Consider the following 27,982-nt stretch of genomic DNA (forward strand, 5'->3'; position numbering starts at 1 on the left):
CTGCACTGCGTCATTAAATAATAGCTCATATGAGAAACCCCGTCACTCTACTCACATGCTCCCTCAGAAGGAGGGAATAGGTAACCTAAGTGAGGGTGTCATCAAAGAGTAGAAGAGGAAGAATGCCCTGTAGTGGCTGTCAGCACGCGCTAGTAGGCAGGTTGACCTCTCTGTGAGGAGTGAAGCGATGACCGAACAAACCCCCATTAAACCCCTGAGGTTCTGACCAGAAAGAGAGAGCGCGAGCGAGCGTCCGTGCCCGCCCGAACCACGTGGTGAATGAAAGGGAAAACCAAATACAGATGCATTCCGTGCATGACGAAAGGGAAAACAAGCATTAGCAGCGAATGAAAGGGAAAACCGAATACAAATGCTGTGCGTACATGCGGGCATGACGAAAGGGAAAACAAGCATTGGCGCGAATTAAAGGGAAAACCGAATACAGATGCAGTGCGTGCATGCGGGGATGACGAAAGGGAAATTTGGCCGCATGAAAGCGAAAGTGATCGGACGCACTCTGTGGTAATTACGCAAGTGGTGCGCGCGCAGCAGTGATCGCTGGATGGCGGCTGCGTGAGTGCACGGCCGGCTGTGGCAGCACTTTGAAAACCCATATACTAAATCTCTCTCCGACAACCCATGCGCTAGCTCAGGCGAGACCTAAAAAGTGCCTCCTTCTTCCAATGCTAATATAATGCTAATAATGTTCCCCCGTCTACGGCAAGCAGTAAATGCATGTGGTGTCTTGTCACACATGCGAACGATGTAAGGCATCACGCGCATGCGAGACAAATGTTGCAAATGCACCCACCAATCAAAAAGCAAACAAGCACTGAAAATGCAATAGGAAGCGTATTTACGGGAGTCCTATTGTATTTTTAACAAAAGTGCATATGTAAAAGAAGGCACGATCAGGAGGGGGTGGGAAGGTGTTGGTGGTCGAAGAAGTCACGGAGTACGGGAGGGAACGGGCAGAGCCAGGGGAGCAAAACTGTTTAGGAAATAAAGGGGCTGATTAACGAGGAAGGGAAAAAATTACAACATGCCCGTCAGGAGGCGGGATTACCAAGCCAAGCACCAATCACAATGCTGCAAATATGATGCAAGCCAATCACAAATAAGCCTGGAAAGTGGGCGGAGCTTCCCCCACTATACTGTATACAGCATCTCTCGATGAGACAGCGCATGTGCTGCCTAGCCGAGACCTAAAAATGTAAAGGTAATTTTGGCTATCAATGTTCCAGCTGGAGCTAGATCGGACTTTTATCTAGTGGCTGTTTACAATGGTGCTAAAGTAGTGCAAAGGATTAAGATGCCTGCTGCAAAGAACACTTCCATGTGTGTTCATAGGTTTTCAGGCGACAATTAAAATTTAAAGTTAACCTTGGCAAATAATGTGTCTGCGGGAGAGAGATCGGAGTTTTTACTAGTGGCTATTTCCACTCATGCTAAAGTAGTGCAGAGTATTAAGATGCCTGCTGCAAAGAGCATGTCCTTGTGTATTGAGAGGTTTCAAGGCGACAATAAAAATGTAAAGGTAACCTCGGCAACTAATGTTTCCTTTGGGAGAGAGATCAGAAGTCTTATCTAGTGGCTGTTTCCACTCATGCTAAAGTAGCACATAGGATTAAGATGCCTGCTGCAAAGAACATGCTCTTGTGTGTTCAGAGGTTTTCAGGAAACAGTAAAAATTTAAAGGTAACGTGGAGATTAATGTTCCTGTTGGAAAGAGATGGGAGTTTAGAGCCTGTTTTCAATGATGCTAAAGTAGCACAGAGGATTAAGATACCTGATGCAAAGAACATCTCCTTGTGTATCGAGCGGTTTTCAAGCGACAATAAAAATGTAAAGGTATCCTCTGCAATTAATGTTTCTGCGGGAGAGAGATTGGAAGTTTTATCTAGTGGCTGTTTCCACTCATGCTAAAGTAGCGCAGAGGATTAAGATGCCTGCTGCAAATAACATGCTCTTGTGTGTTCAGAAGTTTTCAGGCAACAAAAAAAATGTAAAAGTAACTTTGGCGATTAAGGTTCCTGCTGAAGAGAGATGGGAGTTTTATCTAGTGCCTGTTTCCACTCATGCTAAAGTAGCGCAGAGGATTAAGATGCCTGCTGCAAAGAACATGTCCTTGTGTGTTCAGAGGTTTTCAGGAAACAATAGAAATGTAAAGGTAACTTTGGCGATTAATGTTCATGCTGGAGAGAGATGGAAGTTTTATCTAGTGGCTGTTTCCACTCACGCTAAAGTTGCGCAGAGGATTAAGATGCCTGCTGCAAAGAACATGTCCCTGTGTGTTCAGAGGTTTTGAGGCAACAATAAAAGTGTAAAGGTAACTTTGGCGATTAATGTTCCTGCTGGAGAGAGATGGTAGTTTTATCTAGAGGCTGTTTCCATTCATGTTAAAGTAGCAGAGAGGATTAAGGTGCCTGCTGCAAAGAACATGTCCTTGGGTGTCTGTACGTTTTTAGGCTATAATACAAATGTAAAGGTAACTTTGGCGATTAATGTTCCTGCTGGAGAGAGATGGAAGTTTTATCAAGTGGCTGTTTCCACTCATGCTAAAGTAGTGCAGAGGATTAAGATGCCTGCTGCAAAGAACATGTCTTTGTGTGTTCATACGTTTTCAGGCGACAATAAAAATGCAAAGGGAACTTTGGCGATTAATGTTCCTGCTGGAGAGAGATGGGAGTTTAATTTAGTGGCTGTTTCCAGTCATGCTAAAGTAGCGCAGAGAATTAAGATGCATGTCTGCTGCAAAGAACATGTCCTTATGTGGTCATACGTTTTCAGGCAACAATAAAAATGTAAAAGGAATTTTGGCGATTAATGTTCCTGCTGGAGAGAGATGGGAGATTAATTTAGTGGCTGTTCCACTCATGCTGAAGTAGCGCAGAGGATTAAGATGCCTGCTGCAAAGAACATGCTCTTGTGTGTTCAGAGGTTTTCAGGCAACAATAAAAATGTAAAATTAACTTTGGCGATTAAGGTTCCTGCAGGACGGAAATGGAAGTTTTATCGAGTGGCAGATTCCACTGATGCTAAAGGAACACAGAGCATTCAGATGCCTAGTGCAAAGAGCATGTCCTTGTGTATTGAGAGGTTTCAAGGCGACAATAAAAATGTAAAGGTAACCTCGGCAATTAATGTTTCCTTTGGGAGAGAGATCGGAAGTTTTATCTAGTGGCTGTTTCCACTCATGCTAAAGTAGCGCATAGGATTAATATGCCTGCTGCAAAGAACATGCTCTTGTTTGTTCAGAGGTTTTCAGGAAACAGTAAAAATGTAAAGGAAACATGGAGATTAATGTTCCTGTTGGAAAGAGATGGGAGTTTTACCTAGAGCCTGTTTCCAATGATGCTAAAGTAGCGCAGAGGATTAAGATGCCTGCTGCAAAGAACATGTTCTTGTGTGTTCATAGGTTTTCAGGCAACAATAAAAATGTAAAGGTAAGTTTGGCGATTAATGTTCCTGCTCAAGAGAGATGGAAGGTTTATCTAGAGGCTATTTCCACTCATGTTAAAGTAGTGCAGAGGATTAAGGTGCCTGCTGCAAAGAACATGTCCTTATGTGTCTGTAAGTTTTTAGGCAACAATAAAAATGTAAAGTTAACCCTGGCAAATAATGTGTCTGAGGGAAGAGAGATCGGAGTATTTTCTAGTGGCTGTTTCCACTCATGCTAAATTAGTGCAGAGGATTAAGACGCCTGCTGCAAAGAGCATGTCCTTGTGTGTTCATACGTTTTTAGACGACAATAAAAATGTGAAGGGAACTTTGGCGATTAATATTCCTGCTGGAGAGAGATGGGAGTTTAATTTAGTGGCTGTTTCCAGTGATGCTAAAGTAGCGCAGAGGATTAAGATACCTGCTGCAAAGAACATATCCTTGTGTATCGAGCGGTTTTCAGGCGAAAATAAAAATGTAAAGGTATCCTCTGCAATTAATGTTTCTGTGGGAGAGAGATTGGAAGATTTATCTAGTGGCTGTTTCCACTCATGCTAAAGTAGCGCAGAGGATTAAGATGCATGTCTGCTGCAAAGAACATGTCCTTGTGTATTGAGAGGTTTCAAGGCGACAATAAAAATGTAAAGGAAACCACGGCAATTAATGTTTCCTTTGGGAGAGAGATCGGAAGTTTTATCTAGCGGCTGTTTCCACTCATGCTAAAGTAGCGCAGAGGATTAAGATGCATGTCTGCTGCAAAGAACATGTCCTTGTGTGTTCATACGTTTTCAGGCAACAATAAAAATGTAACGGTAACTTTGGCGATTAATGTTCCAGCAGGACGGAAATTGAAGTTTTATCTAGTAGCTGTTTCCACTGATGCTAAACGATCACAGAGGATTAAGGTGCCTGCTGCAAATAACCTTGTGTTTGTAAGGTTTGAGGCAACAATAAAAATGTAAAGGTAACTTTGGTGATTAATGTTCCTGCTGGAGAGAGATGGAAGTTTTTGCTAGTGGCTGTTTCCACTCATGCTAAGGTAGTGCAGCGGATTAAGATGCCTGCTGCAAAGAACATGTCATTGTGTGTTCATACGTTTTCAGGAGACAATAAAAATGTAAAGGGAACTTTGGCGATTAATGTTCCTCCTAGAGAGAGATAGGAGTTTAATTTAGTGGCTGTTTCTAGTGATGCTAAAGTAGTGTGGAGGATTAAGATGCCTGCTGCCAATAACATGTCCCTGTGTGTTTAGTGGTTTTCAGGCAACAATAAAAATGTAAAGGTAACTTTGGCGAGTAATGTTCCTGTGGAGAGAGATGGAAGTTTTATCTAGTGGCTGTTTCCACTCATGCTGAAGTAGCGCAGGGGATTAAGATGCCTGCTGCAAAGAACATACTCTTGTCTGTTCATAGGTTTTCAGGCAAAAGTAATAATGTAAAGGTAACATTGGCGATTAAGGTTCCTGAAGGACAGAAATGGAAGTTTTTATCTCGTGGCTGTTTCCACTGATGCTAAAGGATCACAGAGAATTCAGATGCCTGCTGCAAAGAGCATGTCCTTGTGTATCGAGAGGTTTCCAGGTGACAATAAAAATGTAAAGGGAACTTTGGCAATTAGTGTTCCTGCTAGAGAGAGATAGGAGTTTAATTTAGTGGCTGTTTCCAGTCATGTTAAAGTAGCGCAGAGGATTAGGATGCATGCCTGCTGCCAAGAACATGTCCTTGTGTGTTTAGCGGTTTTCAGGTGACAATAAAAATGTATGGGTAACCTCGGCAATTAATGTTTCTGTGGGAGAGAGATGGAAGTTTTATCTAGTGGCTGTTTCCACTAATGGTAAAGTAGTGCAGAGGATTAAGGTGCCTGCTGCAAAGAACATGTCCTTCTCTGACTGTAAGTTTTTAGGCAACAATAAAAATGTAAAGGTAACTTTGGCGATTAATGTTCCTGCTGGAGAGAGATGGAAGTTTTCTCTAGTGGCTGTTTCCACTCATGCTAAAGTAGCACAGGGGATTAAGATGCCTACTTCAAAGAACACGTCCTTGTGTATCGAGAGGGTTTCAGGCGACAATAAAAATGAAAAGTAACCTTGGCAAATAATGTGTCTGAGGGCGAGAGATCGGAGTTTTTTCTAGTGGCTGTTTCCACTCATGCTGAAGTAGTGGAGAGGATTAAGATGCCTGCTGCAAAGAACATGTCCTTGTATGTTCATACGTTTTCCAGGCGACAATAAAAATGTAAAGGCAACTTTGCCGATTAATGTTCCTGCTAGAAAGAGATAGGAGTTTAATTTAGTGGCTGTTTCCGGTGATGCTAAAGAAGCGCAGAGGATTAAGATGCCTGCTGCAAAGAAAATGTCCTTGTGTGTTTAGAGGTTTTCAGGCAACAATAAAAATGTAAAGGTAAGTTTGGCGATTAATGTTCCTGCTGGAGAGAGATAGGAGTTTCATTTAGTGGCTGCTTCCAGTGATGCTAAAGTAGCGCAGAGGATTAAGATGCATGCCTGCTGCAAAAAACATGTCCTTGTGTGTTCAGAGGTTATCAGGCAACAATAAAAATGTAAAGCTAACTTTGGCGATTAAAGTTCCTGCAGGACGGAAATGGAAGTTTTATCTAGTGGCTGTTTTAACTGATGCTAAAGTAGCTCAGAGGATTAAGATGCCTGCTGCAAAGAACATGTCCTTGTGTGTCCAGAGGTTTTCAGGCAACAATACAAATGTAAAGGTAACTTTGGCGATTAATGTTCCTGCTGGAGAGAGATGGGAGTTTCTTCTAGTGCTGTTTCCACACATGTTAAAGTAGCGCAGAGGATTAAGATGCCTGCTACAAAGAACATGTCCTTGTGTGTTCAGAGGTTTTCAGGCGACAATAAAAATGTAAAGTTAAACTTGACAAATAATGTGCCTGCGGACGAGAGATCAGAGTTTTTTCTAGTGGCTGTTTCCACTCATGCTGAAGTAGTGGAGAGGATTAAGATGCCTGCTGCAAAGAACATGTCCTTGTATGTTCTTACGTTTTCCAGGCGACAATATAAATGTAAAGGCAACTTTGGCGATTAATGTTCCTGCTGGAGAGAGATGGGAGTTTAATTTAGTGGCTGTTTCCAATGATGCTAAAGTCGTGCAGAGGAATAAAATGCATGCCTGCTGCAAAGAACATGTCCTTGTGTATTCAGAGGTATCCAGGCAACAATAAAAATGTAAAGGTAACTTTGGCGATTAAAGTTCCTGTTGGAGAGAAATGGGAGTTTTATCTAGTGGCTATTTCCACTCATGCAGAATAGCGCAGAGGATTAAGATACCTGCTGCAAAGAACATGCTCTTGTGTGTTCAGAGGTTTTCAGGCAACAATAAAGATGTAAAGATAAGTTTGGCGATTAATGTTCCTGCTCTAGAGATATGGAAGTTTTATCTAGTGGCTGTTTCCACTCATGTTAAAGTAGTGCAGAGGATTAAGATGCCTGCTGCAAAGAACATGTCCTTGTGTGTTCATACGCTTTCAGGCGACAATAAAAATGTAAAGGGAACTTTGGCGATTAATGTTCCTGCTAGAGATAGATAGGAGTTTAATTTAGTGGCTGTTTCCAGTGATGCTAAAGTAGTCCTGAGGATTAAGATGCATGCCTGCTGCAAAAAACATGTCCTTGTGTGTTCAGAGGTTATCAGGCAACAATAAAAATGTAAAGCTAACTTTGGCGATTAAAGTTCCTGCATGACGGAAATGGAAGTTTTATCTAGTGGCTGTTTACACGCATGCTGAAGTAGCATAGAGGATTAAGATACCTGTTGCAAAGTACATGCTCTTGTGTGTTCAGAGGTTTTCAGGCAACAATAAAAATGTAAAGGTAACTTTGGCGATTAAGGTTCCTGCAGGACTGAAATGGAAGTTTTATCTAGTGGCTGGTTCCACTGATGCTAAAGGATCACAGCGGATTCAGATGCCAACTGCAAATAACATGTCCTTGTGTATCGTAAGGTTTTCAGGCGACAATTAAAATGTAAAGGTAACCTTGGCAGTTAATGTTTCTGTGGGAGAGAGATCGGACGTTTTATCTAGTGGCTGCGTCCACTCATGCTAAAGTAGTGCAGAGGATTAAGATGCCTGCTGCAAAGAACATGTCCTTGTGTGTTCAGAGGTATCCAGGCAACAATAAAAATGTAAAGGTAATTTTGGCGATTAAAGTTCCTGCTGGAGAGAGATGGGAGTTTTATCTAGTGGCTGTTTCCACTCACGTTAAAGTAGCGCAGAGGATTAAGATGCCTGCTGCGAAGAACATGCTCTTGTGTGTTCAGAGGTTTTCAGGCAACAGTAAAAATGTAAAGGTAATATTGGCGATTAAGGTTCCTGCAGGACGGAAATGGAAGTTTTATCTCGTGGCTGTTTCCACTGATGCTAAAGGATCACAGAGGATTAAGATGCCTGCTGCAAAGGACATGTCCTTGTGTGTCTGTAGGTTTTCAGGCAATAATAAAAATGTAAAGGTAATTTTGTAAATTAATGTTCCTGCATGAGACAGATCGGAGTTTAATCCAGTGGCTGTTTCCACTCAAGCTAAAGTTTCGTAGAGGATTAAGATGCTTGCTGCAAAGAACATTTCCTTGTGTGTTCAGAGGTTTTCTGTCGACAATAAAAATGTAAAGTTAACCTTGGCAAATAATGTGTCTGCGGGAGAGAGATCGGAGATTTATCTAGTGGCTGTTTCCACTCATGCTAAAGTAGTGCAGAGGATTAAGATGCCTGCTGCAAAGAACATGTCCTTGTGTGTTCATACTTTTTCAGGCGACAATAAAAATGTAAAGGGAACTTTGTTGATTAAAGTTCCTGTGGAAAAGAGATGGAATTTTTATCTAGTGGCTGTTTCCACTCATGCTGAAGTAGCACAGAGGATTGAGATGCCTGCTGAAAAGAACATGCTCTTGTGTGTTGAGGTTTTCAGGCGACAATAAAAATGTAACGGTAACCCCGGCAATTAATGTTTCTGTGGGAGAGATATCGGAAGTTTTATCTAGTGGCTGTTTCCACTCATGCTAAAGTAGCACAGAGGATTAAGATGCCTGCTGCAAAGAACATGTCCTTATGTGTTCAGAGGTTTTCAGGCAACAATAAAAATGTAAAGGTAGTTTTGGCGATAAATTGTCCTGCTCTAGAGAGATGGCAGTTTTAGCTAGGGGCTGTTACCACTCATGTTAAAGTAGCACAGAGGATTAAGGTGCCTGCTGCAAAGAACATGTCCTTGTGTGTCTGTAAGTTTTTAGGCAACAAGAAAAATGTAAAGGGAACTTTGGCGATTAATGTTCCTGCTGGAGAGAGATGGGAGTTTAATTTAGTGGCTACTTCCAGTGATGCTAAAGTAGTGCAGATGATTAAGATGCGTGCCTGCTGCAAAGAACATGTTGTTGTGTGTTCAGAGGTTTTCAGGCAACAATAAAATGTAATGGTAACTTTGGCAATTAAGGTTCCTGCTGGAGAGAGCCATTAGAGTTTTATCAAGTGGCTGTTTCGACTCATGTTAAAGTGACGCAGAGGATTAAAAGCCATGCTGCAAAGAACATATCCTTGTGTGTCCAGAGGTTTTCAGGCAACAATAAAAATGTAAAGGTAACCTTGGCTATTAATGTTTCTGTGGGAGAGAGATAGGAAGTTGTATCTTGTAGCTGTTTCCACTCATGCTAAAGTTGCACAGAGGAATAAGATGCCTGCTGCAAAGAACATGTCCTTGTGTGGTCTGAGGTTTTCAGGCAAAAATAAAAATGTAATGTTAACTTTGGAAATTAATGTTCCTGCAGGAGACAGATCGGAGTTTTATCCAACGGCTGTTTCCACTTATGCTAAAGTTTCGCAGAGGATTAAGATGCCTGCTGCAAAGAACATTTCCTTGTGAGTTCAGAGGTTTTCAGGCGACAATAAAATGTAAATGTAACTTTGGCGATTAAGGTTCCTGCGGGAGTGAGAAGGAAGTAGTGGCTGCATCCTTGAAGGAGTATGTGGGGATGTGTGGGGTCTGGAGCGGAACTAGATTTGACTTTACAAAAAAGTGTTGGAAGAGTTTATCTGGTAATGGGGAGGGGGCGTATGTGAGGCAAACGGTGTGTGAGTCCAGAGTCTTTTTTTAGGGGGTAGAATTTGGTGTATTTATTGTACTTTATGTGGAACAGTAAATTTTGGTGATTTAAAAAAAAAAGTTGCTAGATCATTGCAACGAGTGACTGTGTGTTCTGGGAAATTGCCGCCAATCGATGTGGTTAGGGATTTAACAATTTGGAAACACAAACAGTAAACGTAAGAATTAACGACAGGCAGGTAGTTTCGTTGTTTTCAATCAATATTTTACTATTATAAACATGTTAGATTGGTCCATGGGGCCATGCATATTACATTTACCCTTATTGCCCTTTCAATAGTTTGCAGACAAGCATTATTAATCTAATTACAATTGGGGATTTTTGTTGTAAAGATGCATGTGCCACCCACATGCACCCCAGCACACTACCCACATGCATCCCACCAACACACACCTTATAACAACACACCACACCATGCCACTGCCCCATGTCACTGAACTAGGCACCAAGTTTGCAGCATGGAGCACAGCAGCCACACTTCTCTGCAACATAGCTAAACACTTACAAGGTTCCAAAGGCGAGACCTGTTGGCTATGCCAATGCTTGTTTAATTCTGCAGAGATTTTATCATATGTTACATGCGGTTTGGTGGATGATTCACACGGCAAACATTGGCTGCCCTTGTTTTAAAAATGTACAAGGAGAAGAGATACATAGTGTCACGTGAGGCTTCTGGTTGTCATGGAAACAGGAGAGAGGGTCCTTGTGAAGAAGGTCCTTTGGAATGTTGGTGTTTGAAGATTCTTTGGAATGTTGGGGTTTAAACCGTGGATGACAGTCGAGAGGGGGTGGGGGGGCTCACACCAGCCTCAGCTCCGTTCCTCCCCAGAGACAGAAGTACGGGAAGAGCCTCTGTGTGAAGGGCGCCCGCGGGAAGGAGTAGAGAAGCTCCATGGAGTCAGCATTGTACAGGGACAGCAGCCCCCCCTCGTAGTCCAGATACACCCCCAGCTTCAGGGGCTTCTCACGAGGGGACAGAGGGGTCGGAGGGGAGGTGAGAGCCGTGTACTGACCCACACACCCCTGCACAGCCCAGACTCCCCCCTCAGGTGACCATGTGATCCCTCCCTTCCTGCTCACAGACTCTGCTGCGACCCCCACCTCCCACCCTACCCCCTCCTGCAGCAGCTGCACCTCCCAGTAATGTCTGCCGGACGTGAACCCCTCACTCCCCTGCAAACAGGGCCAGGAGGTGAATCTCTTGGGGGTGTCTGGCAGGGTCTGTGCTGTGCGCGTGTCTCTCACACGTCTGCCCCCCTCAGACAGGAGGAGCTTACGATGAGCCGTGTCAGGATCCAGAGTCACCATCACTGCAGAGAAGAGATTCACAATTAGAGATTTAACGACACAAAGAAAGGCTGTAATTACTGCTTCTGTTTTACATATGATTAATGTACACCACATCTGGAAGGAGCACGCGGCGCTAGAGAGCGCGCGGCACTAGACTGCTCACTACACTAAAGCGCGCAGCACTAGACTCATCACTACACTAAAGCACACGGCACTAGACTGATCACTACACTAAAGTGAGCGGCACTAGACTGCTCACTACACTAAAGCGCGCTGCACTAGACCACTCACACACTAAAGCGCGCGACACTAGACCGCTCACTGCACTAAAGCGAGCGGCACTAGACCGTTCACACACTAAAGCGTCCTGCACTAGACTGCTCACTACACTAAAGCGTGCGGCACTAGACTGATCACTACACTAAAGCATGCGGCACTAGACTACTCACTACACTAACAAGTGTTGCACTAGACTGCTCACTACACTAAAGCGCGCGGCACTAGACTGATCACTACACTAAAGCACACAGCACTAGACTGCTCACTGCACTAAAGCACGCAGCACTAGACTGCTCACTACACTAAAGCGTACGGAACTAGACTGATCACTACACTAAAGCGTGAGGCACTAGACTGCTCACTGCACTAAAGCACGCAGCACTAGACTGCTCACTACACTAAAGCCTACGGAACTCGACTGATCACTACACTAAAGCACACAGCACTAGACTACACACTACACTAAAGCGCGCGGCACTAGACTGCTCACTACACTAAAGCGCGCAGCACTAGACTGCTCACTACACTAAAGCGCACGGAACTAGACTGATCACTACACTAAAGAGTGCGGCACTAGACCGCTCACTACACTAAAGTGCGCATTCATCCAGAGCACACACTTCACCAAACAGCACACTGCACTACATAGGACATTCTACTACACACTACACGCAGCATACTGCATTGCTTTACCACACATGATGCACACTACAATAGCAGAGAGTAACAGTAACTTGATTAGATGGTACGGAGTGATAGCTACTCCAAGGTGTACTGTACTAATCAGTACTCTCTAATAGATAGTACAGAGAAAGTGAGCTACTAGAAGGTATACAGTACTAGTCAGTACACTGCATTCAATGTCACAGTGTCAGAGCTACTCCAAGGCATTCTGTAATAGTCTGTACTCTATATTAGATGGTACAGAGTAAGAGAGCTACTAGAAGGTAAACAGTACGAGGCAGTACACTGCACTGGATGGTAGTGTACGAGAACTATTAGAAGGTATACTGTACTAGTCAGTACACTGTATTGGATATTACAGAGTGACAGAGCCACTCCAAGGCATACTGTACTAGTCTGTAGAACACTCTAGATGGTACCAGGTGACAGAGCTACTCCAAGGTATATGGTACTTGTCAGTATACTGCATTACATAGTACAGAGTTAGTCCAAGGCATACTGTACTGGTCAGTACTATATATAAGATAGTACAGAGCAAGAGAACTACTCGAAAATATAGAGTACTAGTCAGCACGCTGCATTAGATGGCACAGAGTAAGAGAGCTACCAGAAGGTATACTGTACCAGCCAGTGCACTTTATTCGATGTTACAGAGTAACAGAGACCCTCAAAGCCACACTGTACCAGTCAGTACACTGCACTAGAAGGTAGGGAGTAACAGAGCTACTAGAAGTGTGATGTGCTAGTCAGTACCCTGCATTAGATGGCATTGAGTAAGAGCACAACTAGAAGATACACAGTACTAGCCAGTATACAGCATTGGAAAATACAGAGTTAGAGAGATAATAGAAGGTACACTGCAGTAGACCGCACACTGCATTAGATGGCATAGAGTAGGAGCACTACTAGAAGATATACAGTACTAGTCAGTATACAGCACTGGAAAATACAGAGATAGAGAGATAATAGAAGGTATACTGCAGTAGACCGCACACTGCATTAGATGGTATAGAGTAGGAGCACTACTAGAAGATACACAGTACTAGCCAGTATACAGCACTGGAAAATACAGAGTTAGAGAGATAATAGAAGGTATACTGCAGTAGACCGCACACTGCATTAGATGGCATAGAGTAGGAGCACTACTAGAAGATACACAGTACTAGCCAGTATACAGCACTGGAAAATACAGAGTTAGAGTGATAATAGAAGGTATACTGCAGTAGACCACACACTGCATTAGATGGCATAGAGTAGGAGCACTACTAGAAGATACACAGTACTAGCCAGTATACAGCATTGGAAAATACAGAGTTAGAGTGATAATAGAAGGTATACTGCAGTAGTCCGCAAACTGCGTCAGATGGTACAGAGTAGGAGCACTACTAGAAGATACACAGTACTAGCCAGTATACAGCACTGGAAAATACAGACTTAGAGAGATAATAGAAGGTATACTGCAGTAGACCGCACACTGCATTAGATGGCATAGAGTAGGAGCACTACTAGAAGATACACAGTACTAGCCAGTATACAGCATTGGAAAATACAGAGTTAGAGTGATAATAGAAGGTATACTGCAGTAGTCCGCAAACTGCGTCAGATGGTACAGAGTAGGAGCACTACTAGAAGATACACAGTACTAGCCAGTATACAGCACTGGAAAATACAGAGTTAGAGTGATAATAGAAGGTATACTGCAGTAGACCACACACTGCATTAGATGGCATAGAGTAGGAGCACTACTAGAAGATACACAGTACTAGCCAGTATACAGCACTGGAAAATACAGAGTTAGAGAGATAACAGAAGGTATACTGCAGTAGACCGCACACTGCATTAGATGGCATAGAGTAGGAGCACTACTAGAAGATATACAGTACTAGCCAGTATACAGCACTGGAAAATACAGAGTTAGAGTGATAATAGAAGGTATACTGCAGTAGACCACACACTGCATTAGATGGCATAGAGTAGGAGCACTACTAGAAGATATACAGTACTAGCCAGTATACAGCACTCGAAAATACAGAGATAGAGAGATAATAGAAGGTATACTGCAGTAGTCCGCAAACTGCGTCAGATGGTACAGAGTAGGAGCACTACTAGAAGATACACAGTACTAGCCAGTATAATGCACTGGAAAATACAGAGTTAGAGAGATAATAGAAGGTACACTGCAGTAGACCACACACTGCATTAGATGGCATAGAGTAGGAGCACTACTAGAAGATACACAGTACTAGCCAGTATACAGCACTGGAAAATACAGAGTTAGAGTGATAATAGAAGGTATACTGCAGTAGACCACACACTGCATTAGATGGCATAGAGTAGGAGCACTACTAGAAGATACACAGTACTAGCCAGTATACAGCACTGGAAAATACAGAGTTAGAGAGATAATAGAAGGTATACTGCAGTAGACCGCACACTGCATTAGATGGCATAGAGTAGGAGCACTACTAGAAGATATACAGTACTAGCCAGTATAATGCACTGGAAAATACAGAGTTAGAGAGATAATAGAAGGTATACTGCAGTAGACCACACACTGCATTAGATGGCATAGAGTAGGAGCACTACTAGAAGATACACAGTACTAGCCAGTATACAGCACTGGAAAATACAGAGTTAGAGAGATAATAGAAGGTACACTGCAGTAGACCGCACACTGCATTAGATGGCATAGAGTAGGAGCACTACTAGAAGATACACAGTACTAGCCAGTATACAGCACTGGAAAATACAGAGTTAGAGTGATAATAGAAGGTATACTGCAGTAGACCACACACTGCATTAGATGGCATAGAGTAGGAGCACTACTAGAAGATACACAGTACTAGCCAGTATACAGCACTGGAAAATACAGAGTTAGAGTGATAATAGAAGGTATACTGCAGTAGTCCGCAAACTGCGTCAGATGGTACAGAGTAGGAGCACTACTAGAAGATACACAGTACTAGCCAGTATACAGCACTGGAAAATACAGAGTTAGAGTGATAATAGAAGGTATACTGCAGTAGACCACACACTGCATTAGATGGCATAGAGTAGGAGCACTACTAGAAGATACACAGTACTAGCCAGTATACAGCACTGGAAAATACAGAGTTAGAGAGATAACAGAAGGTATACTGCAGTAGACCGCACACTGCATTAGATGGCATAGAGTAGGAGCACTACTAGAAGATATACAGTACTAGCCAGTATACAGCACTGGAAAATACAGAGTTAGAGAGATTATAGAAGGTATACTGCAGTAGACCGCACACTGCATTAGATGGCATAGAGTAGGAGCACTACTAGAAGATACACAGTACTAGCCAGTATACAGCACTGGAAAATACAGAGTTAGAGTGATAATAGAAGGTATACTGCAGTAGACCACACACTGCATTAGATGGCATAGAGTAGGAGCACTACTAGAAGATAGACAGTACTAGCCAGTATACAGCACTGGAAAATACAGAGATAGAGAGATAATAGAAGGTATACTGCAGTAGTCCGCAAACTGCGTCAGATGGTACAGAGTAGGAGCACTACTAGAAGATACACAGTACTAGCCAGTATAATGCACTGGAAAATACAGAGTTAGAGAGATAATAGAAGGTACACTGCAGTAGACCACACACTGCATTAGATGGCATAGAGTAGGAGCACTACTAGAAGATACACAGTACTAGCCAGTATACAGCACTGGAAAATACAGAGTTAGAGTGATAATAGAAGGTATACTGCAGTAGACCACACACTGCATTAGATGGCATAGAGTAGGAGCACTACTAGAAGATACACAGTACTAGCCAGTATACAGCACTGGAAAATACAGAGTTAGAGTGATAATAGAAGGTATACTGCAGTAGACCACACATTGCATTAGATGGCATAGAGTAGGAGCACTACTAGAAGATACACAGTACTAGCCAGTATACAGCACTGGAAAATACAGAGTTAGAGAGATAATAGAAGGTATACTGCAGTAGACCACACACTGCATTAGATGGCATAGAGTAGGAGCTCTACTAGAAGATATACAGTACTAGCCAGTATACAGCACTGGAAAATACAGAGTTAGAGAGATAACAGAAGGTATACTGCAGTAGACCGCACACTGCATTAGATGGCATAGAGTAGGAGCACTACTAGAAGATACACAGTACTAGCCAGTATAATGCACTGGAAAATACAGAGTTAGAGAGATAATAGAAGGTATACTGCAGTAGACCACACACTGCATTAGATGGCATAGAGTAGGAGCACTACTAGAAGATACACAGTACTAGCCAGTATACAGCATTGGAAAATACAGAGTTAGAGTGATAATAGAAAGTATACTGCAGTAGTCCGCAAACTGCGTCAGATGGTACAGAGTAGGAGCACTACTAGAAGATACACAGTACTAGCCAGTATACAGCACTGGAAAATACAGAGTTAGAGTGATAATAGAAGGTATACTGCAGTAGACCACACACTGCATTAGATGGCATAGAGTAGGAGCACTACTAGAAGATACACAGTACTAGCCAGTATACAGCACTGGAAAATACAGAGTTAGAGAGATAACAGAAGGTATACTGCAGTAGACCGCACACTGCATTAGATGGCATAGAGTAGGAGCACTACTAGAAGATATACAGTACTAGCCAGTATACAGCACTGGAAAATACAGAGTTAGAGTGATAATAGAAGGTATACTGCAGTAGACCACACACTGCATTAGATGGCATAGAGTAGGAGCACTACTAGAAGATACACAGTACTAGCCAGTATAATGCACTGGAAAATACAGAGTTAGAGAGATAATGGAAGGTATACTGCAGTAGACCACACACTGCATTAGATGGCATAGAGTAGGAGCACTACTAGAAGATACACAGTACTAGCCAGTATACAGCATTGGAAAATACAGAGTTAGAGAGATAATAGAAGGTATACTGCAGTAGACCACACACTGCATTAGATGGCATAGCGTAGGAGCACTACTAGAAGATACACAGTACTAGCCAGTATACAGCACTGGAAAATACAGAGTTAGAGAGATAATAGAAGGTATACTGCAGTAGACCACACACTGCATTAGATGGCATAGAGTAGGAGCACTACTAGAAGATACACAGTACTAGCCAGTATACAGCACTGGAAAATACAGAGTTAGAGAGATAATAGAAGGTATACTGCAGTAGTCCGCAAACTGCGTCAGATGGTACAGAGTAGGAGCACTACTAGAAGATACACAGTACTAGCCAGTATACAGCACTGGAAAATACAGAGTTAGAGTGATAATAGAAGGTATACTGCAGTAGACCGCACACTGCATTAGATGGCATAGAGTAGGAGCACTACTAGAAGATACACAGTACTAGCCAGTATACAGCATTGGAAAATACAGAGTTAGAGAGATAATAGAAGGTATACTGCAGTAGACCACACACTGCATTAGATGGCATAGAGTAGGAGCACTACTAGAAGATACACAGTACTAGCCAGTATACAGCACTGGAAAATACAGAGTTAGAGTGATAATAGAAGGTATACTGCAGTAGACCACACACTGCATTAGATGGCATAGAGTAGGAGCACTACTAGAAGATACACAGTACTAGCCAGTATACAGCATTGGAAAATACAGAGTTAGAGTGATAATAGAAGGTATACTGCAGTAGTCCGCAAACTGCGTCAGATGGTACAGAGTAGGAGCAATACTAGAAGATACACAGTACTAGCCAGTATAATGCACTGGAAAATACAGAGTTAGAGAGATAATAGAAGGTACACTGCAGTAGACCACACACTGCATTAGATGGCATAGAGTAGGAGCACTACTAGAAAATACACAGTACTAGCCAGTATACAGCACTGGAAAATACAGAGTTAGAGTGATAATAGAAGGTATACTGCAGTAGACCACACACTGCATTAGATGGCATAGAGTAGGAGCACTACTAGAAGATACACAGTACTAGCCAGTATACAGCACTGGAAAATACAGAGTTAGAGTGATAATAGAAGGTATACTGCAGTAGACCACACACTGCATTAGATGGCATAGAGTAGGAGCACTACTAGAAGATACACAGTACTAGCCAGTATACAGCACTGGAAAATACAGAGTTAGAGTGATAATAGAAGGTATACTGCAGTAGACCACACACTGCATTAGATGGCATAGAGTAGGCGCACTACTAGAAGATACACAGTACTAGCCAGTATACAGCACTGGAAAATACAGAGTTAGAGTGATAATAGAAGGTATACTGCAGTAGACCACACACTGCATTAGATGGCATAGAGTAGGAGCACTACTAGAAGATACACAGTACTAGCCAGTATAATGCACTGGAAAATACAGAGTTAGAGAGATAATAGAAGGTATACTGCAGTAGACCGCACACTGCATTAGATGGCATAGAGTAGGAGCACTACTAGAAGATACACAGTACTAGCCAGTATACAGCACTGGAAAATACAGAGTTAGAGTGATAATAGAAGGTATACTGCAGTAGACCACACACTGCATTAGATGGCATAGAGTAGGAGCACTACTAGAAGATATACAGTACTAGCCAGTATACAGCACTGGAAAATACAGAGATAGAGAGATAATAGAAGGTATACTGCAGTAGTCCGCAAACTGCGTCAGATGGTACAGAGTAGGAGCACTACTAGAAGATACACAGTACTAGCCAGTATAATGCACTGGAAAATACAGAGTTAGAGAGATAATAGAAGGTACACTGCAGTAGACCACACACTGCATTAGATGGCATAGAGTAGGAGCACTACTAGAAGATACACAGTACTAGCCAGTATACAGCACTGGAAAATACAGAGTTAGAGTGATAATAGAAGGTATACTGCAGTAGACCACACACTGCATTAGATGGCATAGAGTAGGAGCACTACTAGAAGATACACAGTACTAGCCAGTATACAGCACTGGAAAATACAGAGTTAGAGTGATAATAGAAGGTATACTGCAGTAGACCACACATTGCATTAGATGGCATAGAGTAGGAGCACTACTAGAAGATACACAGTACTAGCCAGTATACAGCACTGGAAAATACAGAGTTAGAGAGATAATAGAAGGTATACTGCAGTAGACCACACACTGCATTAGATGGCATAGAGTAGGAGCTCTACTAGAAGATATACAGTACTAGCCAGTATACAGCACTGGAAAATACAGAGTTAGAGAGATAACAGAAGGTATACTGCAGTAGACCGCACACTGCATTAGATGGCATAGAGTAGGAGCACTACTAGAAGATACACAGTACTAGCCAGTATAATGCACTGGAAAATACAGAGTTAGAGAGATAATAGAAGGTATACTGCAGTAGACCACACACTGCATTAGATGGCATAGAGTAGGAGCACTACTAGAAGATACACAGTACTAGCCAGTATACAGCATTGGAAAATACAGAGTTAGAGTGATAATAGAAAGTATACTGCAGTAGTCCGCAAACTGCGTCAGATGGTACAGAGTAGGAGCACTACTAGAAGATACACAGTACTAGCCAGTATACAGCACTGGAAAATACAGAGTTAGAGTGATAATAGAAGGTATACTGCAGTAGACCACACACTGCATTAGATGGCATAGAGTAGGAGCACTACTAGAAGATACACAGTACTAGCCAGTATACAGCACTGGAAAATACAGAGTTAGAGAGATAACAGAAGGTATACTGCAGTAGACCGCACACTGCATTAGATGGCATAGAGTAGGAGCACTACTAGAAGATATACAGTACTAACCAGTATACAGCACTGGAAAATACAGAGTTAGAGTGATAATAGAAGGTATACTGCAGTAGACCACACACTGCATTAGATGGCATAGAGTAGGAGCACTACTAGAAGATACACAGTACTAGCCAGTATAATGCACTGGAAAATACAGAGTTAGAGAGATAATGGAAGGTATACTGCAGTAGACCACACACTGCATTAGATGGCATAGAGTAGGAGCACTACTAGAAGATACACAGTACTAGCCAGTATACAGCATTGGAAAATACAGAGTTAGAGAGATAATAGAAGGTATACTGCAGTAGACCACACACTGCATTAGATGGCATAGAGTAGGAGCACTACTAGAAGATACACAGTACTAGCCAGTATACAGCACTGGAAAATACAGAGTTAGAGAGATAATAGAAGGTATACTGCAGTAGACCACACACTGCATTAGATGGCATAGAGTAGGAGCACTACTAGAAGATACACAGTACTAGCCAGTATACAGCACTGGAAAATACAGAGTTAGAGAGATAATAGAAGGTATACTGCAGTAGTCCGCAAACTGCGTCAGATGGTACAGAGTAGGAGCACTACTAGAAGATACACAGTACTAGCCAGTATACAGCACTGGAAAATACAGAGTTAGAGTGATAATAGAAGGTATACTGCAGTAGACCGCACACTGCATTAGATGGCATAGAGTAGGAGCACTACTAGAAGATACACAGTACTAGCCAGTATACAGCATTGGAAAATACAGAGTTAGAGAGATAATAGAAGGTATACTGCAGTAGACCACACACTGCATTAGATGGCATAGAGTAGGAGCACTACTAGAAGATACACAGTACTAGCCAGTATACAGCACTGGAAAATACAGAGTTAGAGTGATAATAGAAGGTATACTGCAGTAGACCACACACTGCATTAGATGGCATAGAGTAGGAGCACTACTAGAAGATACACAGTACTAGCCAGTATACAGCATTGGAAAATACAGAGTTAGAGTGATAATAGAAGGTATACTGCAGTAGTCCGCAAACTGCGTCAGATGGTACAGAGTAGGAGCACTACTAGAAGATACACAGTACTAGCCAGTATAATGCACTGGAAAATACAGAGTTAGAGAGATAATAGAAGGTACACTGCAGTAGACCACACACTGCATTAGATGGCATAGAGTAGGAGCACTACTAGAAAATACACAGTACTAGCCAGTATACAGCACTGGAAAATACAGAGTTAGAGTGATAATAGAAGGTATACTGCAGTAGACCACACACTGCATTAGATGGCATAGAGTAGGAGCACTACTAGAAGATACACAGTACTAGCCAGTATACAGCACTGGAAAATACAGAGTTAGAGTGATAATAGAAGGTATACTGCAGTAGACCACACACTGCATTAGATGGCATAGAGTAGGAGCACTACTAGAAGATACACAGTACTAGCCAGTATACAGCACTGGAAAATACAGAGTTAGAGTGATAATAGAAGGTATACTGCAGTAGACCACACACTGCATTAGATGGCATAGAGTAGGCGCACTACTAGAAGATACACAGTACTAGCCAGTATACAGCACTGGAAAATACAGAGTTAGAGTGATAATAGAAGGTATACTGCAGTAGACCACACACTGCATTAGATGGCATAGAGTAGGAGCACTACTAGAAGATACACAGTACTAGCCAGTATAATGCACTGGAAAATACAGAGTTAGAGAGATAATAGAAGGTATACTGCAGTAGACCGCACACTGCATTAGATGGCATAGAGTAGGAGCACTACTAGAAGATACGCAGTACTAGCCAGTATACAGCACTGGAAAATACAGAGTTAGAGAGATAATAGAAGGTATACTGCAGTAGACCGCACACTGCATTAGATGGCATAGAGTAGGAGCACTACTAGAAGATACACAGTACTAGCCAGTATACAGCACTGGAAAATACAGAGTTAGAGTGATAATAGAAGGTATACTGCAGTAGACCACACACTGCATTAGATGGCATAGAGTAGGAGCACTACTAGAAGATACACAGTACTAGCCAGTATACAGCACTGGAAAATACAGAGTTAGAGAGATAATAGAAGGTACACTGCAGTAGACCGCACACTGCATTAGATGGCATAGAGTAGGAGCACTACTAGAAGATACACAGTACTAGCCAGTATACAGCACTGGAAAATACAGAGTTAGAGTGATAATAGAAGGTATACTGCAGTAGACCGCACACTGCATTAGATGGCATAGAGTAGGAGCACTACTAGAAGATACACAGTACTAGCCAGTATACAGCATTGGAAAATACAGAGTTAGAGAGATAATAGAAGGTATACTGCAGTAGACCACACACTGCATTAGATGGCATAGAGTAGGAGCACTACTAGAAGATACACAGTACTAGCCAGTATACAGCACTGGAAAATACAGAGTTAGAGAGATAATAGAAGGTATACTGCAGTAGACCACACACTGCATTAGATGGCATAGAGTAGGAGCACTACTAGAAGATATACAGTACTAGCCAGTATACAGCACTGGAAAATACAGAGTTAGAGTGATAATAGAAGGTATACTGCAGTAGACCACACACTGCATTAGATGGCATAGAGTAGGAGCACTACTAGAAGATACACAGTACTAGCCAGTATACAGCACTGGAAAATACAGAGTTAGAGTGATAATAGAAGGTATACTGCAGTAGACCACACACTGCATTAGATGGCATAGAGTAGGAGCACTACTAGAAGATATACAGTACTAGCCAGTATACAGCACTGGAAAATACAGAGTTAGAGAGATAATAGAAGGTATACTGCAGTAGACCGCACACTGCATTAGATGGCATAGAGTAGGAGCACTACTAGAAGATACACAGTACTAGCCAGTATACAGCATTGGAAAATACAGAGTTAGAGAGATAATAGAAGGTATACTGCAGTAGACCACACACTGCATTAGATGGCATAGAGTAGGAGCACTACTAGAAGATACACAGTACTAGCCAGTATACAGCACTGGAAAATACAGAGTTAGAGTGATAATAGAAGGTATACTGCAGTAGACCGCACACTGCATTAGATGGCATAGAGTAGGAGCACTACTAGAAGATACACAGTACTAGCCAGTATACAGCACTGGAAAATACAGAGTTAGAGAGATAATAGAAGGTATACTGCAGTAGTCCGCAAACTGCGTCAGATGGTACAGAGTAGGAGCACTACTAGAAGATACACAGTACTAGCCAGTATAATGCACTGGAAAATACAGAGTTAGAGAGATAATAGAAGGTATACTGCAGTAGACCACACACTGCATTAGATGGCATAGAGTAGGAGCACTACTAGAAGATACACAGTACTAGCCAGTATACAGCACTGGAAAATACAGAGTTAGAGTGATAATAGAAGGTATACTGCAGTAGACCACACACTGCATTAGATGGCATAGAGTAGGAGCACTACTAGAAGATACACAGTACTAGCCAGTATACAGCACTGGAAAATACAGAGTTAGAGAGATAATAGAAGGTATACTGCAGTAGACCACACACTGCATTAGATGGCATAGAGTAGGAGCACTACTAGAAGATACACAGTACTAGCCAGTATACAGCACTGGAAAATACAGAGTTAGAGTGATAATAGAAGGTATACTGCAGTAGACCACACACTGCATTAGATGGCATAGAGTAGGAGCACTACTAGAAGATACACAGTACTAGCCAGTATAATGCACTGGAAAATACAGAGTTAGAGAGATAATAGAAGGTATACTGCAGTAGACCGCACACTGCATTAGATGGCATAGAGTAGGAGCACTACTAGAAGATACACAGTACTAGCCAGTATACAGCACTGGAAAATACAGAGTTAGAGAGATAATAGAAGGTATACTGCAGTAGACCGCACACTGCATTAGATGGCATAGAGTAGGAGCACTACTAGAAGATACACAGTACTAGCCAGTATACAGCACTGGAAAATACAGAGTTAGAGTGATAATAGAAGGTATACTGCAGTAGACCACACACTGCATTAGATGGCATAGAGTAGGAGCACTACTAGAAGATACACAGTACTAGCCAGTATACAGCACTGGAAAATACAGAGTTAGAGAGATAATAGAAGGTACACTGCAGTAGACCGCACACTGCATTAGATGGCATAGAGTAGGAGCACTACTAGAAGATACACAGTACTAGCCAGTATACAGCACTGGAAAATACAGAGTTAGAGTGATAATAGAAGGTATACTGCAGTAGACCGCACACTGCATTAGATGGCATAGAGTAGGAGCACTACTAGAAGATACACAGTACTAGCCAGTATACAGCATTGGAAAATACAGAGTTAGAGAGATAATAGAAGGTATACTGCAGTAGACCACACACTGCATTAGATGGCATAGAGTAGGAGCACTACTAGAAGATACACAGTACTAGCCAGTATACAGCACTGGAAAATACAGAGTTAGAGAGATAATAGAAGGTATACTGCAGTAGACCACACACTGCATTAGATGGCATAGAGTAGGAGCACTACTAGAAGATACACAGTACTAGCCAGTATACAGCACTGGAAAATACAGAGTTAGAGTGATAATAGAAGGTATACTGCAGTAGACCACACACTGCATTAGATGGCATAGAGTAGGAGCACTACTAGAAGATACACAGTACTAGCCAGTATACAGCACTGGAAAATACAGAGTTAGAGAGATAATAGAAGGTATACTGCAGTAGACCGCACACTGCATTAGATGGCATAGAGTAGGAGCACTACTAGAAGATACACAGTACTAGCCAGTATACAGCATTGGAAAATACAGAGTTAGAGAGATAATAGAAGGTATACTGCAGTAGACCACACACTGCATTAGATGGCATAGAGTAGGAGCACTACTAGAAGATACACAGTACTAGCCAGTATACAGCACTGGAAAATACAGAGTTAGAGTGATAATAGAAGGTATACTGCAGTAGACCGCACACTGCATTAGATGGCATAGAGTAGGAGCACTACTAGAAGATACACAGTACTAGCCAGTATACAGCATTGGAAAATACAGAGTTAGAGAGATAATAGAAGGTATACTGCAGTAGACCACACACTGCATTAGATGGCATAGAGTAGGAGCACTACTAGAAGATACACAGTACTAGCCAGTATACAGCACTGGAAAATACAGAGTTAGAGAGATAATAGAAGGTATACTGCAGTAGTCCGCAAACTGCGTCAGATGGTACAGAGTAGGAGCACTACTAGAAGATACACAGTACTAGCCAGTATAATGCACTGGAAAATACAGAGTTAGAGAGATAATAGAAGGTATACTGCAGTAGACCACACACTGCATTAGATGGCATAGAGTAGGAGCACTACTAGAAGATACACAGTACTAGCCAGTATACAGCACTGGAAAATACAGAGTTAGAGTGATAATAGAAGGTATACTGCAGTAGACCACACACTGCATTAGATGGCATAGAGTAGGAGCACTACTAGAAGATACACAGTACTAGCCAGTATACAGCACTGGAAAATACAGAGTTAGAGTGATAATAGAAGGTATACTGCAGTAGACCACACACTGCATTAGATGGCATAGAGTAGGAGCACTACTAGAAGATACACAGTACTAGCCAGTATACAGCACTGGAAAATACAGAGTTAGAGTGATAATAGAAGGTATACTGCAGTAGACCACACACTGCATTAGATGGCATAGAGTAGGAGCACTACTAGAAGATACACAGTACTAGCCAGTATACAGCACTGGAAAATACAGAGTTAGAGAGATAATAGAAGGTACACTGCAGTAGACCGCACACTGCATTAGATGGCATAGAGTAGGAGCACTACTAGAAGATACACAGTACTAGCCAGTATACAGCATTGGAAAATACAGAGTTAGAGAGATAATAGAAGGTATACTGCAGTAGACCACACACTGCATTAGATGGCATAGAGTAGGAGCACTACTAGAAGATACACAGTACTAGCCAGTACACAGCAATGGAAAATACAGAGTTAGAGAGATAATAGAAGGTATACTGCAGTAGACCACACACTGCATTAGATGGCATAGAGTAGGAGCACTACTAGAAGATATACAGTACTAGCCAGTATACAGCACTGGAAAATACAGAGTTAGAGTGATAATAGAAGGTATACTGCAGTAGACCACACACTGCATTAGATGGCATAGAGTAGGAGCACTACTAGAAGATACACAGTACTAGCCAGTATACAGCACTGGAAAATACAGAGTTAGAGTGATAATAGAAGGTATACTGCAGTAGACCACACACTGCATTAGATGGCATAGAGTAGGAGCACTACTAGAAGATATACAGTACTAGCCAGTATACAGCACTGGAAAATACAGAGTTAGAGAGATAATAGAAGGTATACTGCAGTAGACCGCACACTGCATTAGATGGCATAGAGTAGGAGCACTACTAGAAGATACACAGTACTAGCCAGTATACAGCATTGGAAAATACAGAGTTAGAGAGATAATAGAAGGTATACTGCAGTAGACCACACACTGCATTAGATGGCATAGAGTAGGAGCACTACTAGAAGATACACAGTACTAGCCAGTATACAGCACTGGAAAATACAGAGTTAGAGTGATAATAGAAGGTATACTGCAGTAGACCGCACACTGCATTAGATGGCATAGAGTAGGAGCACTACTAGAAGATACACAGTACTAGCCAGTATACAGCACTGGAAAATACAGAGTTAGAGAGATAATAGAAGGTATACTGCAGTAGTCCGCAAACTGCGTCAGATGGTACAGAGTAGGAGCACTACTAGAAGATACACAGTACTAGCCAGTATAATGCACTGGAAAATACAGAGTTAGAGAGATAATAGAAGGTATACTGCAGTAGACCACACACTGCATTAGATGGCATAGAGTAGGAGCACTACTAGAAGATACACAGTACTAGCCAGTATACAGCACTGGAAAATACAGAGTTAGAGTGATAATAGAAGGTATACTGCAGTAGACCACACACTGCATTAGATGGCATAGAGTAGGAGCACTACTAGAAGATACACAGTACTAGCCAGTATACAGCACTGGAAAATACAGAGTTAGAGAGATAATAGAAGGTATACTGCAGTAGACCACACACTGCATTAGATGGCATAGAGTAGGAGCACTACTAGAAGATACACAGTACTAGCCAGTATACAGCACTGGAAAATACAGAGTTAGAGTGATAATAGAAGGTATACTGCAGTAGACCACACACTGCATTAGATGGCATAGAGTAGGAGCACTACTAGAAGATACACAGTACTAGCCAGTATAATGCACTGGAAAATACAGAGTTAGAGAGATAATAGAAGGTATACTGCAGTAGACCGCACACTGCATTAGATGGCATAGAGTAGGAGCACTACTAGAAGATACACAGTACTAGCCAGTATACAGCACTGGAAAATACAGAGTTAGAGAGATAATAGAAGGTATACTGCAGTAGACCGCACACTGCATTAGATGGCATAGAGTAGGAGCACTACTAGAAGATACACAGTACTAGCCAGTATACAGCACTGGAAAATACAGAGTTAGAGTGATAATAGAAGGTATACTGCAGTAGACCACACACTGCATTAGATGGCATAGAGTAGGAGCACTACTAGAAGATACACAGTACTAGCCAGTATACAGCACTGGAAAATACAGAGTTAGAGAGATAATAGAAGGTACACTGCAGTAGACCGCACACTGCATTAGATGGCATAGAGTAGGAGCACTACTAGAAGATACACAGTACTAGCCAGTATACAGCACTGGAAAATACAGAGTTAGAGTGATAATAGAAGGTATACTGCAGTAGACCGCACACTGCATTAGATGGCATAGAGTAGGAGCACTACTAGAAGATACACAGTACTAGCCAGTATACAGCATTGGAAAATACAGAGTTAGAGAGATAATAGAAGGTATACTGCAGTAGACCACACACTGCATTAGATGGCATAGAGTAGGAGCACTACTAGAAGATACACAGTACTAGCCAGTATACAGCACTGGAAAATACAGAGTTAGAGAGATAATAGAAGGTATACTGCAGTAGACCACACACTGCATTAGATGGCATAGAGTAGGAGCACGACTAGAAGATACACAGTACTAGCCAGTATACAGCACTGGAAAATACAGAGTTAGAGTGATAATAGAAGGTATACTGCAGTAGACCACACACTGCATTAGATGGCATAGAGTAGGAGCACTACTAGAAGATACACAGTACTAGCCAGTATACAGCACTGGAAAATACAGAGTTAGAGAGATAATAGAAGGTATACTGCAGTAGACCGCACACTGCATTAGATGGCATAGAGTAGGAGCACTACTAGAAGATACACAGTACTAGCCA

The 27,982-nt window shown here is 42.1% G+C and overlaps 1 protein-coding gene across 1 annotated transcript in view; it reads right to left on the reverse strand.

Annotated features, from left to right (window-relative positions):
- Positions 1-9,750: 9,750 nt before the first annotated feature.
- Positions 9,751-27,982, reverse strand: part of LOC146869272 (E3 ubiquitin-protein ligase TRIM39-like) — a 189,510-nt gene continuing 171,278 nt past the window's right edge. The window contains exon 6 of the mRNA XM_085646728.1: positions 9,751-10,870. Coding sequence (XP_085502854.1) covers positions 10,359-10,870 — 512 coding nt within the window. The 3' untranslated portion in view covers positions 9,751-10,358. The remainder of the gene's footprint in view (positions 10,871-27,982) is intronic.

The sequence above is a fragment of the Triturus cristatus genome, chromosome 1_1 (assembly GCF_964204655.1).
Source record: "Triturus cristatus chromosome 1_1, aTriCri1.1, whole genome shotgun sequence".
In the NCBI taxonomy this organism is placed as follows: Eukaryota; Metazoa; Chordata; class Amphibia; order Caudata; family Salamandridae; genus Triturus; species Triturus cristatus.